Source organism: Pseudonaja textilis, chromosome 1, assembly GCF_049901715.1.
Source record: "Pseudonaja textilis isolate UNSWEBS1 chromosome 1, rPseTex1.2, whole genome shotgun sequence".
NCBI classification, from domain to species: domain Eukaryota; kingdom Metazoa; phylum Chordata; class Lepidosauria; order Squamata; family Elapidae; genus Pseudonaja; species Pseudonaja textilis.
Window position 1 is genome coordinate 126923374 of NC_141990.1, and position 18138 is coordinate 126941511.

An 18138-nucleotide genomic window follows, 5' to 3' on the forward strand; every position below is an offset into this window, starting at 1 on the left:
GATGCAAAAAAAGAAAGAAAAAAGTCAGACCAAGATAAACCACTTCAAAAATTTTTCCACCTTTTAATACAATTATAAGCTATACAATTTAACTGAAAAGCAAACCGAGATTTTGTAGGGGGGGAAATAACAATAAAATATTGTAAAAAATGCGGTTGCATAAGTGTGCTCATTCCTTATAAGTAAACATGTGGCTGTGGCAGAAATAACCAATCACATTCAAACTGATATTAAATAGTAATCTGTACACACCTGCCACCAATTAAAGTGACTCTGATCAAGCCCATATAAAGCTCAGCTGTTGTAGCAGGGTTTTTCTGACATTTACTCAGTTGCCTCTTAGAGCAATTGGACAGTATCAGACAGGAGAAGGATGCAAAAAAAAAAAAAATCCAAGGCATTGGATATACCTTGGAACAGGAATTGAAAACAACTTGATGGCATATAATCAATCTATGCACTTGCATGCTTAATTATACGTTGATTCAACACAAATGATTAAGCAGTCTATATATGTTTGTGCATATACACAAACTTAGGAACATTTTGCCATGTGATTTTGTGTACCTGTCTCCTGAAATGGTACAAATTGAGAAATCCTATCCCATACAGCTTTTCTTGGTAGGAAACCTATACTAATAACTTGCAGAAATAGGGCAGGTTGGGATTTTCTCATTTCCAGCCATATTTCAATCCATCTGTTTCCACTCTGTTAAAATAGGCACCACTGGTGTGAGAACTACTGTGAATATACTCAGGTGTACACATGCTCACGCACACAGATCAACAACGGATTGACGAAGCAATGTAGCCTGTCCTAATATGAAGCTCTGTGATCTAAATAATATGAAAATAATTGTTGTTAGTGACCCAACCATTGGGTAGATGTGATCTACCTATAATGCAACAGCAGAGTTAATAGCAACATACAGTTATTTTTTTTCACCTTATCAAACATTAAGAAGCAAGATTTTTATTACAAAAAAAGAAACCAAACCAAGAATCCTACAGAAACAGATTTCAAATAAAGAAAAGCTTTCATTAATGATTTAGATATTGATCTCCATATTTTAGGTCAACAGATTGACCTAAAATATCCCTTATTAATATTAAAGTTGGGGATCAAGGAACTATGTCCTTTTAGATTGTCTTACTCTATAAACTTTCTGCATCTCTTTTATATGTGTGTGTTACATAAGCTCAATTGTTGCCATTAGCCCTGTGCTTTTCCTTGGTTACCTCTGAAATTGCCACCCACTCCTGGTTGTCATGCCCAGTAATTGAACAACCTGAACAGCAGAGGAGATTCCAATGTTTTCTTGGCATGATAAATCCAACTAAATTTACAAAACAGAATCACAAAAAAACCCTGCATTCTCAGTTGGAATGAAACATGATTATGTACTAAACAAGTTCACAAATGAGGGTGATGAGAATTAAAGTGACACTGAAATTTGATCAAATCCCGTTAATTTTACAGAGGTAAATACAGTGATTTAGGGGATTAAACATTGTTCTAATAGATATAAAAGCATAATCTTTAACTAATCTTCTCAATTAATCTATTATGTAAAACTCATGCATTCCCCCAAAATTGGCAAAGTGAATCTAAATCAGTTTTCTCAGAAGTAAGTAGAATTAGTGATGTTAAAACAGTACATAGAACCATGGAGTAAAAAGGTACTTCAGAGGTCACCTAGCCTGACCCTTTGCTTAATGCAAAATCTATTAAAGCAGATCAGATGACAACACAGCCTCTGTTTGAAGATCTACAATGAGGGGAAAGAAACCATTTTATTAGGAAACCTGTTCCACCATTTGAAAACTCTTCCTTTTTTCCCCGTATCTAATCTAAATCTATTTTCTGAAGAGTCTACCCAGGGCTTTTAGTCCTACCCTACAGACCAACAGAAAACAGTTCATTCCCTACTCTAGATAACCTCCTTTTACAAACCTGATGATTATTGTACAGGCAGTACTCGATTTGCAGCTATTCAGTGACCATTCAAAGAAATGGCACTGAAAAAAGTGATTTATGACCTTTCTCACACTTATGACCATGGTAGCATCTCCATGGTCACATGATCAAAATGTGGATACTTGGCAACTGGTTCATATTCATGATGGGTGCAATGTCTCAGGGTCATGTGATCACCTTTTGCAACCTTCAAACAAGAAAGTCAAAGGGGAAGCCAGATTCATCTAACTTGTTACTAACTTAAGTGTAGTGATTCACTTAACAACTGTGGCAAGAAAGGTTGCAAAATGGGGCAAAATTCACTTAACTGTATCACTTAATTTTTTAAAATTATGGTCCTGAGTCAATGTCTACCTGTATACTTCCTCTCCCAAATGGGAGCATCAATATGTCTCTTAATACAGTTGCTAGAAAATAAAAGCAGAAGGATTTTCTTGTATTAAAGTATTGGTATTAAAAGCATCTGGGCACTATTAAAATAAATTAGATAGGCCTTTGGTTTGAGCCAATTCAGCCCTTTTACATTCTTATGTACTGAAACCAACACATGCACCATGAAAAGCCAAGCTAAATTAAAACTTTACCACAACATCTACAGCATATCAAAAAACAAGTACACTTGGAAGCAGTGAGCTTGAAGATGTGGCAAGCATAATGTTTAAATTATTTCCTAAGAAAATCAACATAGACAGGCAGAAAAAAAATAAAGAGGAAATGAAAGCATTAAAATTAAAATCTGATTTTTCATGTTAAAAGAAAGAGGATATAAATCCTGTTCCCATTAGTTAGAGCAGTATGAATTGGACAATATGATGCTTTGCAACATATGAGAAGAGGTGCTTTGCAACATATGAGAAACAGTAAGACAGCCATGTCTTTTGCAAGTCTGCTGCAGCTTTCAACTATCTCCATATTTTTGCATATGCACAGCCATTTTGCTTCCCTGGGCAAAGATAGTCAGAAGCAGCCAATAAAGCAACCATATCAGCCAGGATAAAGACGTAGCTACTTTAATGATTCAAGCAAGCTTGCTTTACCTGAATACCCCCACATTGCAAATACCTAATTATGAAGGATTGGTACTGCCTTTCAATGTTCTTTTATAGAGATCAAGTCAGTATTGTCACAATAATATATTTTGTTTATCAGTAGATTGATATTGTTGGATTTCAATTTAATTCAGCAGGACAGTTTTAAGGTGTCCTGGATTTAGAGGGGATCTGCATGCTCGATCCATTTTGAATTTACCTTATTTCTGAAAGGAAGGGACCAATTAAAATGGGGTAAATAGCAATAGCACTTAGTTTAGTTTACTTTATTGTCATTGCACCTCATACAATGAAATCAAACGCCACTTAGACTTATATACCACTTTACGGTGCTTTACAGACCTCTCTAAGCAGTTTACAGAGCCAGCCTATTGCCCCCAACAATTTGGGCCCTTCATTTTACTGACCTCAGAAGGATGGAAGGCTGAGTCAAACTTGAGCCTGGTGAGATTCGATCTGCCAAATTGCAGGCAGGCAGCAATCAGCAGAAGTAGCCTGCAGTACAGCACTCTAACCACTGCGCCAGGTCAGAATTTGGATCAAAATCATGGTGTGTGTGTGTGTGTGTGTGTGTGTGTGTCTTAAAGCTACTTTTATCTTGTTATCCTTTAAAAATGCCTGACTATGTTTGCAAGCCTCCTGCTGGACCATTACTTTTTCTTAACACTTCCTACTGCTTCCAAATAAGCGAGGGCACTTAAAAAAAAAAAGACAAAGGAGTCCGTCTTTTTCTGTCCCCCTTCCTCCATATCCTTGCCAAAAGGCATAAAACAATTATGTCTGTTTCAGTGGGCTAAGTGCTTCCAATAAAGGCCAAGTCTCAAATTCTGCTGGGCATTAACCAAAGTATAAACTGAGCCCTTAAGTGAGCTTCCTACAAAGTTACTAAGGCATTACATAAAACCAAACATAGTTATATATATTATTGGGTTCCTGATTGCTGGATGTGCATGCCTTTGAGTCAGTCTTGACTCCTGGTGACTGCCTAGAGAAATCTCTGCATTTTTCAGAAGTAGCTTCCTTGGCCTTCCTTCTATGGCTAAGAGAGAGTGACTGGCTCAAAGCCACTCAGAAGTGCTGTAGGAAGGATTAGAACACACAGTCTCCCGGGTTTGAGCTCAATCCTTTAACCACCACAGTACACCAAACTTACTGAAGCTCATCTATTTATTCAACCAATATGTTAATTTACATCTTAACAACAAACAGGCTATATTTGATTATAATTTATAATTTTTTTAAAAAATGAGATAGCTGAATGCTTTATATATTTCAATCGGTATAGGGGATCTGATCTCAAGAAAAACCTTTCATGTTGAGGCTATTTTTTTTATTTGGAGGCCCATCTCCAGTGTATTTGCCACCACATTATAAATGGTGAGAGTAATAACATAAGACTTTCTGTTGCTCTTAAACTGCTTAGAGAGGGCCATAAAGCACTATGAAGTGATATATAAATCTGAGTGCTACTGCTATTAAAGACTCTCTGCAGTGGTGGGATTCAAAAAATTTAACAACCGGTTTGCTCAGGGTCGTGGGAGTCATGGCCCAACTTGACCCTGGGCGAACTGGTTGTTAAATTACTCCCCCTCCCCGCTATCAAAATGGATACTGGATGCTGCATTGCACTACAACGGAGTAACGGGCAATGGAGCTGCCAACACGAGGGAAGGAGGAAGAGCAGGGAGAAGAAAGAGGGAAAGCAGCCTTCTCCTTCCCTTGCGCCAGACGCTCCTTTGCCCATTTCTCCAGAGCAGCACCCAGGATCCACTTTGATAGTGGGGTGGGTGGGTAATTTAACAACTGGTTCAATCTGAACTGGTGAGAACCGGCTGAATCCCACCACTGTCTCTGTTTTTATTAAAGCGCATCCTACTTCTCTAAGTGTATACTTTCTTTAGGCTCTTTAACAAAAACAAAAGCTTGCTAGGTTTTCACAAGTTACACAGCAATAGCACAAATTTCAAGGGGGAAAGTAATGATATTAAATGTAGGTGGGTGGAAAGATTAGTTAAAGGAGGCATAATCAGTCTGGGAGCTGTGAAGGCACCATAGAATTTAACATGTTATGAAATAAAGAGTACACATGTACTATTATACACATTTTTTTACTTTGTAAAGATAAATGGCCACCCCTTCACATTTCTTAGCAAATCTAACCATCTCTATACAAGAAGTATAGAGCAGCTAGCTGTCTTTTCTCCAAGAAACTGAAGTGTTTGCAAATGGTGTAAGGAAAAAAAGCTAAATATTTACTGATTCGGTTCTTACCTCACAGTAAGCTACAAATTGCTTAACAATGAGCATAGATCAAAATTGGCTTCAACTCAGTGTAATAAGCTAGAACCATCATTTACAAACAAGTCATACCTAGGCTCAGTGCAATGTGTGAACCCAGCTACTGTGTACACTTAACAACGAAAGCTGATTCAAATATCAAAAGTGCTGACAAGATTTCTTCTGACTGTTGTTCTTGCAGGTGGAATTTCTGGGTCATGTGGGTTCCATGCCAATTGCCTACTGTGTGATTACTTGCTGTTGCTTCAGCAACTAGAACTTCCTCTTCTGCTTTTTGAAATGAGTTTTTTTTTTCTATACAAGAGTTCATTCATAAGACAGGCCAAGGGAAAGCAATGACTCTGGCTGGGGCATTCTCTGAGCTGAAGTCCACACATCTTAAAAGTTTGAGAAACATTGCTCTAACATTTCACCTTGATAGGTTCTAAAGAAGAATATAGCATGAGCTGTGGTGGCATAGTGGTTAGAATATAGTACACAGGCTACTTCTGCTTCCTGTTGGCTGCCTGCAATTTGGCAGTTCGAATCTCACCAGGCTCAAGGTTGACTCAGTCTTCCATCCTTCTGAGATCGGTAAAATGGGGACCCAGATCGTTGAGGGCAATATGCTGACTCTGTAAACAGCTTAGAGAGCGCTGTAAAGCACTGCGAAGTAGTGTATAAGTCTAAGTGCTATTGCTATTCTTTTTTTAAATCGCTTTCCACAGAAGCATACTTCTAAGGTAGTCCAAATAATATCATAAAGTTATTAGCAAATGGAATTGGTGCTAAGGCAGTTTTTGTATATTTTCCTTCATTGTAATAAAACTGCAACCCACCAGTTGCATAATTTCAACAATAGCTAAATTGTACAATGTGCCCTGACTGCCATATTTCATTCAATCTGGATACTGATCAGACAAGATTTTTATTTTTTTTATCTTTATCTTGTCATTATTTAACCATTATGTGCTTTCTCTTTCTCTCCTCTCCCTATAGCCCACAACTCCATTTTGTATCTATAAAGCACCTATTCTTGTCATCACTATGAAATTTAAAAAAACCTACACAAAGAGGAGATAATGAACAAGAACGTGAACAATATGCTTATAGACAATAGTGCCTTCTAGTTGTATTAATAGTATAATTTAACCATTCTTAGCCAGTTTGGTTACGATAGCTGGGGATTTTTCTAGTTTTAATATCCAGAGACCACCAGGATGGAAAAGCTGGATTGAACAATGTAGACAGGAACTGTGCTCAATTCTAGACTAAAATGGAAAAAGACAGATAAGGCTATATTGTTTCTAGGGGTGGTTCTTAAAAAAAATTTGCATACTTTTTATATTACTTACGCTATTTTAGGAGTACCACGGATAAACATATGCAATGCAAAAAGAAAATTCTCTTCAAGTTTAGATCTACTGTTGAACGAAATTACAGGCATGTAGTTTTCTTGCCAGCACTATGGAAGTGGTTAGCTACTGGCTTCTTCTGAGATTGTTTATTTTCTACTGAAATTTACAATCCTGGAGATTTCCCATCTAAATACTAACTGGCAGCAACTCTGAGTATAGATTAGGTAAACCTAGTGCTGCCACCTGCTGAAGCATTAATGTAAGTACCAAATTAACTTTAATACTTCAACAAAGAATTATTTCACTAGCCCAATACCAAAAATCAACCCAGAGATCACACTTCTTACATTGTTTTTTTTTATTCTGGCAACTTTCTAACAAGGATCAAGATGGATTATCCTTCAGCTATACAGTAAAACCAATTTTGCAACAAGAGTAGAATTTTCTTTTTATTGAGCTTTTGAGCTGCGGTGGTGTAGTGGTTAGAACGCAGTACTGCAGGCTACTTCTGCTGACTGCCAGCTGACTGCAATTTGGCAATTCAAATCTCACCAGGCTCAGGGTTGACTCAGCCTTCCATCCTTCCAAGGTGAGTAAAATGAGGACCCAAATCATGGGGGCAATATGCTTAGAGGGGGCTGTAAAAGCACCATAAAGCAATATATAAATCTAAGTGCTATTGCTATTGTGGGAAATAGACTATGCCTACCAGAAGAAGATATATTCCCCTACCTGTCTTATTTATGGATTTCATGTTTAAAAAATTAAAAATTGGAAAACTGCTACAGAGGTTTGGAGAAACACAAGATGCAGATTAAGTGGATCCATTTCAAAATGGGAAATTCTCTAAATTCTACTAGATAATCCTGATTAATACACAAATGGCTACTAAAATAGAAGCTTAAGAGCCCTGTTCTAGTTGGAAGCTTCTTGTGTGAACGAATGCCATGTAGCTCAAGTACAAAACAAAAAATCACTAAACAAGATGCCCAGCACAGTATGTACTATAGGTAGTCCTCGACTTACACTAAACCATTTATTTAGTGACCGTTTGAAGTAACAATAGTGCTGAGAAAAGTGACTCATGGCTGTTTATCATAACTATGACTGTTGCAGCATCCTCATGTTCACCTGATCAAAATTCAGATGCTTGGCAACTGGCATGTATTTACGATGGTTGCAGTGTGTCCGGGTCATGTGATCACCTATTGCAAGCTTCTGACAAGGAAAATGAATGGGGAAGCCAGATTCACTTAACAACTGTGTTAACTTAATAACCATAGTGACTTACTTAACAACTCTGGCAAGAAAGGTCATAAAATGGGACAAAACTCACTTAAATGTCTCAGAAATTTTGGGCTCAATTGTAGTCATAAGTTGAGGACTACCCATACTGATATAAAATACGTGCATGCCGGTCTCATAACAAATCCTTCAGATGCTTTCTGAATACAAGTAGTCCTCGACATACGACCACAATTGAGCCCAAAATTTTTGTTGCTAAGTGAAACATTTGCTAAGGGAATCTTGCCCCATTTTACCACCTTTCTTGCCAAAGATCTTAAGTGAACCACTGTAGTTGTTAAATTAGTAACGCTGTTGTTAAGTGAATCTGGCTTCCACATTGACTTCGCTTGTCAGAAGGTCACAAAAGCTGATCACATGACCGCAGGACACTGCAACGGTCATAAATGTAAGTCAGATGCATAGCGTCTGAGTTTTGATCAGGTGACCTTGAGGAGGATGCAGCGGTTGTGTGAAACACAGTCGTAAGTTACTTTTCTCAGTGTCACTGTAACTTTGAACGGTCATTAAATGAACTTTTGTAAGTCGACAGCTACCTGCATTAACCTTTTTTAAAAAAATCTAGTGTAAAGATCTTCGCAAGCACTTCAAGCCCATCTACAATAAAGAAGTACATTCACACATAATAACTGGCTGCGACTTACTTGGCTTGGCGTTGGTAACCATCATCTCAGAAGTTGGCTGCAAAGGGAATCTGCAGTTCTCACCTTGGCCATCATTACTGCCATACTCTATGACGTCGACATGCCCAAGTGGCACGCTCCATTTTAATAAGTACCTTTGGCCACTCACAACACCACTACTTTCATGGGAAGAGCTGAAAATAAGGCCACAAAAATGATGACAAGAGGTCGTTTTTTTCCATATATTTTCAAGCTTTTTTTTAATCTTCTCATACAGAAATCTCCCTGGTGTATAACGTTTTGCTCTAATTCTACAAGTACTTCCCAAAGAAAAAGCCCCACTGAGCCAAACTGGATTTAGAAATGCTACTACCTTATTTTGTTTTTTTGGCATTAACAAAAACCACAAGGTAAATTGCAGATGTCATGAAGATTTTTCTCATTTTTAAAACCAAAGTAAACTTCCTGTAAATGTTTTACTACATTACTTGTTTGTTAATGAGCAAAAATTTCCAGAAAAAAAAATTGGGGATTTATTTCTAAAATGAAGTACAAAATGTTATCATCATAAAGGAAAAGGCCACATTTAGTTCCCATTGTTCCACAGGACACTGCATTTTGAGGAAACACATTGATCTTGAACACAGATGGGCTATGGAAAGCATAAAAACATCAATATATGTGTGTGTAATATTCCCAGATCACACAAAGCATGCAAGGAAGTGAGAGGAGAGTGTTAATTGAGTGGGTTAAAAACAGAAGCAGAAAAATATTCCCAAAATCCAAGAGAGGCAAACAGCAAAAGGAGAACTGCACTCCTGATAATTAACAATATGATTAATAATGACTCATGTTTTTCATAACAGACTTTTTAAAAACATATTTATTTTCATTTATCACCAAAAATAAAACAGAAAATAGAAAAACAAACATCCAAGACTAACAGTGGAAAAAAAGAAAAATAGGAATAGCACTTAAAACTTATATACTGCTTCATGGTGCTTTACAGCCCTCTCTAAGCAGTTTACAGTCAGCCTATTGTCCCTAACAATCTGGGTCCTCATTTAACTGACCTCGGAAGGATGGAAGGCTGAGTCAACCTTGAGCCAGTTAGGATCAAACTCCTGGCTGTGGGAATGCAGACTTAGCCTGCAATTCTGCATTCTAACCACTGAGCACCATGGCTTTTGTACGCAGAAAATTGTGTGCACAAGAAAACCCTCAAACCCCAAGTGTCTACTCTAATATCGGACATAAAGAATCCACACCAGGTGGATGCTGAAAAACGGATAAAGAAAGGAACTATTCCGGAGAAATTTTACCCTGGCAAGGCCTGTTTACTTGAAGACAGTGGAACCAAAGCGCATATTCAGTTGCCATAGGAATGCTGCTGGATAAGAGCTTCTGTGTAGCAAGAGACCGACTCAGCCTACATTTGCAGATATATCCCACCCACATAATTACATTAGAGACTATGAAATTTAGAACAAGGCATTTCACAGGAGGGATGCAAAATGCAGCAGATATGTAGGACTGTTATAGGATCCTGTCTGTAGGGAGAGCTCTTTCAAACCTACTACTATGGATACTGAGGGTCGGTAGTATTACAGCAGGCAATGATTTTATCAGAGAGATATTTCATTTAGGCATTTAAGCAAAATGAGAAACAGCAACCATGCATTATATGTGACAATTTCAACCCCAAACTGTGGATTTTTAAACTTGTGCTTTTCTCGTTATTGGCATAGACGAGAGGTCTCCATACTCTTCAGTTCATCCATCCCTTCATAAAGTTTCAGACTGTTCATCAACTCCCAAGCATTTATTGTATGAAGATAATTTCATACTACTTTAATTAACTGTGTGATGAATAACAGTAATGATAACAACAACCTGGTTACATCTACTTAACCTACCAGAGAGGGGAAGCAAGGAATGTGGCGGGTCCTCTCTCCTAAGGAGGCACATCTACTGCGACCAAGAAGAGGAGCCTTCTCTGGGGTGGCTCCCTTCCTATGGAACATAATCTCCATAGAAATAAGACTGCCCCCCCACCCTTGACACTCTTTCACAAGGTCCTAAAGACTTGGTTTTGCCCAAAGTAGGATGGAGCCCATCAAGTGGCTTATTTGATTAACTGTTATCACCAGGGGGTGGGGGTTATTGCTTTTTATTCTTTTATATTAGGTTTTTATCTTTGTGAGCCACTTGGTGTCACTGACAATATGTCAATTTTTCTTAAATAAAATAAAAATGAACCGACTTTTTGGATAGCCCTATCTATCTATCCTTGTAGTTCGATCCTGACCACTTTAGGAGACTATGGCATAGACCTTATTTCTATAATATTACTTCTATGAAAACAATAGCAATAGCATTTAGACTTACATACCACTCCATAGTGCTCCACAGCACTCTGAGCGGTTTACAGTGTCAGCCTATTGCCTCCAACAATGGGTCCTCATTTTATCGACCTCAAAAGGATGGAAAGCTGAGTCAATGTTCAGCTGGTTTGAACTGAACTCCAGAATATGGGCAGAAGTCAGCTTGCAATACTGCATTGTAACCAATTTGTCACCACAGCTCATTTTAATACTTTAAATAAAGTGGCATTTCTACCTGTGAGGATTTTGAGTGCAAAACAAATAGTTGAAAAATAAAGGATGTGATCTAACAGGTTTTTTTTGTTTTTCCTTTTGTTCTTTTACTTCCTTCCTTATAAGCATACATTGTGCATTTTCCTTCTTGAAGAAAAATGAAGGGGGAGAAGTCCGTAAAGATGCACACATATTGCAACAGTGCAAAAAGTAGCAAGCTGAGTTGCAAAATATTTGATTGACATTAATTTCACAATTCTAAAGTTGGAAGAGTTTACTGTTTACAAAAAGACTTTTAAATGAAAAGGCTTTAGTTAAAAGACTAGATAAAAGACTACACTTTTGCTTTTTGGAGATAACAGTTTTTAAGAAGTATAGCATCAATCTCCTCTAAATCTGGATATTCCAGATTATTTTCTACAAAGTTTTGCCAGCAATAAATACTGGAACACTGTACGGTGAAATGTTGGCTCTTATCTCATCAGGGCCTTCTAATCCTACATGACCGCTGAATTTCATTTCTGTGCACAACTGGGAATTTGGCATTTTTCCTTACTTTTCCTGAAGTTAAGAAATTAATAAAAAGCTTCTAGTTCTTAAATTATCTCTAACGCATCTCACTGTCTCTACAACAGTTTTATTTAATCAGGACCCATCCCATTCTGACCATTATACCACCTCCTTTAACAATGTTATTCAATTTCCTAGTATGCTGAGTATTTGTTGACTAGGAAATGTAATGATGGGGAGGAAAGAAGTGGGTTGCAGTAACAATATAATTTGGGGGCAAGGGGGCGGGGAGGAAGTCTAACTCAACCTAAATTACCTTAATACCACTAGGCAGAGAATCAGGGGATGTTAAGCATCCCCTCTCTTAAGGAAGTCTATCTACTGGAAAGGGCTTCTCTGAGGTGGCTCCCTCCATGTGGAACATCATCCCTGCAGAAATAAGGAGGTCCTTACTTTGACACTCTTTCAAAAGGCTTTGCAGACATGGTACTGCCAGCAGGCCTGGCGACCTCAGGGTCATGTGGATTGGTTTTATTGTTGTCACCAGGAGGGGAGGATGAGGGTTTATTGGCTTTTGTATTGGGATTCGATTTCTGTAAGTTGTCTGAAGTTACTCTGGGTTGGGCAGCCATACAAGAAATATTTATTCTTAAGAAATAAAGTATCTTCATTCCTTCCAATCCTTGTTTCCATGAGGTCCATGCACCCCTTTATATAACATTTTTGTTCCTTCGATTCAAAATCCTTATTTGGGGAAGGAGTGGAGAGAGCTAAGTTGCAACTTTTCAATCTTTGATCTCAATATTTATTTATTAGATTTGTGTGCCATCCATCTCATCTAGATATCCTACATATATTGCGTATATATCCTACAGTGCAGCTTTGCCCAAAACCAGAGATGATTTTCTGTGCACAATACAATGAATGTGCTCTGCCACTAAGTAAGAGCCCTGAATTATAATCCATTGTATACATGCAAGCGATAACCACGTAAAATGGACTCAGAACAACAAAAATAAAAAATTCCTAGTTCATGTGTCTTATCTCTTATGCTTTAACAATTATTTTATAGCGCGTGACTAGAATCTTACCGAATATGCACAGTAGCACACATGAGAACATCATTTAACATAAACAGACGCCGTTCTTTGGTTTTCATGATCTCTCCTTTGTCTGTATAAACAGTTTCTAGCATATCATCACTTCGGATCAGGTACCGGTTGCCACTGCTGAGTAACTGAATAATACAAAAATATTTAATAACATAGTATTTTTACACCTGAACATATTCTGCGTTAAAAATATATGAACCAGTTTCATGAGTCTGTAGAATTTTGTTAATTCTGTAATGTAATAAAATTCTTTCTTTACAATTTTGTATCTACAGCATCATGATAATCAGGTATCAATCAATCCTTCAATTTCAAGTCAGGGATCAACATAAAATACAATCAAGGAAAAAAATATTCACCCATTTCAGTAATAACTCTGACACTTTTAAGAGATAAAAGTTAAGTAAAAGCCTGATTGCTAACATCATACTACAACATTTAAAGTGTAAAAACCTGTCTAGATAAATTCTTAACGTTAAGAGTAAACTACAGACTAATAAAGGGGCGGGGGGTCTGAAGGTCCACAAAAAAAGATGTAAAAACAGATGAATATTTTAAAAACAGGAATTCTCAGTAGGGTTACCCATACCCTTTACTGTTAATTATTTGTATGAAAATGTTAATTGCCATCAGGCAAAATCAGGCAACATTGTATATAATCAATGGTTCCTTATCTGAGAAGATAAAATCAAGAAGAAAACTTTCATCATGACCTATAACAGTAAAGAAAGAATTAAAGTTTCTCAACTACATATATAATGGGGGCAGTATAAAAGATGTGGTGATCTCAACAGCCTTTGTGCTCCAGGAAAAATTAATATAAATATAGGGGCTCTAATTAATAGCAATAGCATTTTGATTTATATACTGCTTCATAGTTCTTTATAGCACTCTAAATGGTTTATAGAGTCAGCATTATTGATCTGGGAAAGATATACAGATGAGTCAATCTTGAGCAGGTCAGGATCAAACTCCTAGCAGTGGGCAGAGTTTTGTCTGCAGCACTGCCCTTTAACTATTGACCCACCATGGCTCTTAAACCTCCCATTAAGAACTGAGGAGGGTCAAACAGCAAGCCTGGCTTTGTTCCTATGTAGGGAAGGTTAACATATACAACTATCTGCCTAGTTCTCGCCTAGAATAAATTACGTGAGCTCCTTTATGGGCTGGAATGTGAGTGACCTAAATTCTTTTAGCCCGAGTGTATCCCAAAAGAAACTATCGCTCAAGTGGCAAGCCATAAGGCTGTCTAGAATTGTTTGTTGCCGAAAAAATTGTAATTGGTCAATCAGGACTAATGGGATGACTTCTGATGGGGAAAAAAACTGGCATAGAGTTTACTCTGTTCATTCAATAAATTGCTCATGATTCTGAAAAACATTAAGTTAATAATGGTGTAAGAAGGATGCTTAGAGCCTTGCACATTTATCCAATGAGCAAAGCCACTCTTGTACCTTCATCACACATGCTCCTATTTTGGCTTTTTCCTTTTTCCCACTTGGGATAGAAAACCAAATTCAGTACTATCAACATGGCGGCAATTAATGTCTATGAAAGAAATGGAATGTATTTGTATAAAATACATATTGGGAATAATTAGTTAAGAAAGCCTAAACATTTTAGAATCCATCAGAACTGGCAGAGTTGCCCTGCTCCAGGATTCTCTATTATTCACTGTCATTCAGTGGGACCAAAGGACTTACGCCTTCTCTGTCACCATATCTGCACCTCAAGAGAGTTGGATGGCTTTGATCCTATTAGCCTTCCACAAGACATTAAAGACCAGGATGCTTGCACAGTCATTTGGGACCAAAAGTGGGCGGGGCCCCTTTGTTTGATTGTTTTGTTTACTGACTGGAGGGGAATGGATTTTCAAACCCAGCATGGTCACCATATGGTTTGTATATTGACTTCATATGTTGTTTTGGGTTTCAATCTTTGTACATTGTCCAGAGTCCCCTTTGTGAGCTATGCAGTTGTACACATTTTTCAAATAAACAAGCATTCTTTACAAGAGAAATAAGGGAAAAACAAGCAGTGCAATTCTCCAAACCTTGTTCAGATAACGCTCATTCATGGCTTTGGCTATTTGTTTTATTTCACAGCGCTGATCTGCATCCCTTTTCCTTTCATTTAATTTCTCTGCCAGTGTTTCAAGTTCTGTGAGAGCCATCTGCAGAGGCAGTCTGTCTGGGTGGCCTTTAGTCGTGTTCTTCAACATATCCTGGACAGAACAAAGGGGAGGGAAAAGTTTTGCCATGCTCTGACCCAGCTAATTCAGATTATTTTTCTTGACTACAAGAAGGAAGTAATTTAAACGTATCTGTCTCATAGCTACCATTTCCAAAGCTACAGATACAATCCTTTTTAGGGTTTTCCTGCTATGTCAAGTGAGAAATGCTTACCTAATTTTAGAAAGCACCATACTATCTATCCAGTTACAAACTCTTGGGCAATTGTTTCCAACATCAAACTGCTCGTACGAAATTAATTTTTTTCTTATGGTCACATGAAATTTGCCCTCTTGTAACTTAATGTCATTATTCCAAAGCATGAGAAAGAACAAGTCTTCATCTTCTTTTGCATAGGTAGTCCTTGACTTACAACCTCTCATTTAATGACTATTCAAAGTCAAACAGCACTAAAAGCAGCACTAAAACAGTGACTTATGACTGTTTTTCACCCTTTTGACTGTTGCAGCGCCCCCATGGTCACATGATCAAAATGTGGCCGCTTGGCAACTGGCATGTATTTCTGATGGTTGCAGTGTCCTGGGGTCATGTGATCCCCTTTCGTGACCTTCTGACAGGGCAAAGTCAATGGGGAAACAAGATTCACTTAACAGCCATGTTACTAACTTAGCAACTGCAGTGATTCACTTAACAATTGTAGCAAGAAAATGGGGCAAAACTCACTTAACAACTGTCTTCCTTAGCTACAGAAATTTTGGGCTCAATTGTAGTAATAGGTCGAGGACTACTTGTATGACATTCTTTCAAGTCATTTGAAGAATATGATATCTTTCCCCACAAGCTTTAAAATATCTAGCTAATAAAGGAAAATATTTGTAGCTCAGGAGTGAAATGAGGGGTCTTTGGTGCTCTGTGAGTTTGTTTTCTTGCAGATGTTTCATTACCCAAACTAGGTAACATCATCAATTCTCTGATGATTTTGTCTAGTTTGGGTAATGGAACATCTGCAAGAAAACAACCATGCTCAGGGAGCACTAAGGACGCCTCAGATATCTAGTTCTTTCAATCTTTCTTTGAAAGATTTAGTTTCCCAATGCTCCTCATTACCTTTTTCTGACCAAACAAGAATAAATGTTTCCCATAATTTGAAATTAACCAAGGTTGATGCAGCCTAATGCTCCCTTTGCCTTTTTTACAGCCACATTACACTGCTGGCTTACATATATTCACTTAATTATCATGTCAACCACGCCTAATTAGCTTGATGATCAACATGTTATGGAAGACTGTGTAAAATGATTCATTGCCATCAAGGTACATTATGTTTACAACAGTCTATTAAGGAATTGCCCAGTCAAATCACAAGAAAAGAATAGTCTGACAAGCTTTAATCTTGGCAAATCCATGTCTTATTCCATATTCATTTCAAGGAGCTAGCAAATTCATCTGTTTATTATCTGATTTAGGATCTTCCCAAGTACTAGCATCAGATCCTTTTCCCCCTTCATTTTGGAATGACATGGACAAAATTTGCCATTGTCCCATAGTTTGACATTTCATCAGTTATATAATGTTTTTCAAAGATAACATCTAGGGGTTTGGCCAGACAAACCAACTAATTCACTCAATCATTGAAGTCCTTCATTACCAAAGAATGCACTCTTAACTAGTTTTGCAGTTTTAAACTCATTTGTAACATATTTGTTGACCACATTTCTATTATTCTAAGAATTTAACTCTGCACCTTCAATCTGCCCTTCACAATTTCCTGATGAGACATATAGGAGACCAAAATAAAATAATTCAGGTTTTTTTTGTTTAAACATGATTAAAAAGCCTTATGTTTTGTATCCTTTGGTAACCTCAGCCCACTCTTCCCTCATACCAGCTCCAAAATATAGATCCATGTTCTCTCCTTGTGACCTGATCTTATTTCCATTCCTTGTGTCCTACTTTGTTTTCAGATCTTCATTAAGCTTCTTGGATTGTCTATTGCTGTTCTTGGGGATTTTTCCTTCTCATTGGAAATGATTGTAATTATGCTTCTAGTGTCTCATTTTTTAAAAGATATCCCCACCCTTATTGAATTCATTTTTGTGGACTTCTCTTCCCATAGCATCCTACTCTTTTCTTTTCTGACAACATGAAAATCTGCTGTCATGCAACTTCCATTTCTGCAACTGATTTTTTCATCATCTGCAAAGCTGGCACTTTGGTGTAATAGCCAAGAAATGAAAAATTTTTAGGGCTCCTTTAATAATAACAGTAATCAACTTAGTACGAGCAATCTTCATAGTTACACTAGAGATATGCTTCATCAATAGGATGTCATTCCAGGGGCCAGAAAAAGTAGAAGACAAAAGGACTGAGCTTTTATATTCTTTGCTCAACGGAGTCTGACATTGGTCTAATCTGCCAAGAACTCATTAGGGTATTGTAATTTAATGTGACCAGTATAAATATGTAACTATCTGTATTTCCACTGCTTGCATTGTAGCTACTGGATCAGGAGTGTAAGAACATTTGAGAAAAGCATTCCATTCTTCTTTTCTTACGATTTTCAAAAATAACTATAATTTTCATGCAGTTGACAACAGGGCATAGTAACATTTCTTGTCATAGGATTTGGCAGGTTAATTGTTTTTTTTATAGCATTCAATTGCATTAATATCATTTAACTAGGATCATACAACAGCTGAATATAATAATTATAGATTATTGGGGTCCCCAGAGGGATGATCACTGCTGGAGGTAGCTGATGAGGTAAGAAGACCTCATCCTCGTCTAATCCATCTCTTAGTTCTGGTTTCAGTATAGTTTTAAAATCTGAACCTGTGTAGTTTTAATGTTGTAATTATTTTTATACTTGATTTATAAGTTGTAAGCTTCCAGAGTCACCTTATGGGGAGATGGGCAGCATAAAAATTTAATGAATTAATAAATATATGAAGGAATATGCCTAACATTAAAAATTAAAATTAAAAAATTTAAAGCTTTCTAAAGCTGTTTAAAATAATCTACAGTTGAAGCCTCCCACCTGCCAAGGAAATAATTCTATTGCTTAGCTCTAGTTCATGCACATTCCACCCAATGGCAAAAAACAATTGAAGGTTGCCTTGGTTCATAAAAACTTTTAT

At 37.3% G+C, this 18138-nt stretch overlaps 1 protein-coding gene across 2 annotated transcripts in view; it reads right to left on the bottom strand.

Moving 5' to 3' along the window:
* ARHGEF10 (Rho guanine nucleotide exchange factor 10) overlaps positions 1-18138 on the bottom strand; it is a 105238-nt gene that overhangs the window by 41489 nt on the left and 45611 nt on the right. For both annotated transcript variants that reach the window (XM_087916434.1, XM_026695217.2), the window contains exons 16-18: positions 14863-15033; positions 12789-12934; positions 8612-8784 (exon numbers count right to left, since the gene is read on the bottom strand). In XM_087916434.1, coding sequence (XP_087772560.1) covers positions 8612-8784; positions 12789-12934; positions 14863-15033 — 490 coding nt within the window. The remainder of the gene's footprint in view (positions 1-8611; positions 8785-12788; positions 12935-14862; positions 15034-18138) is intronic.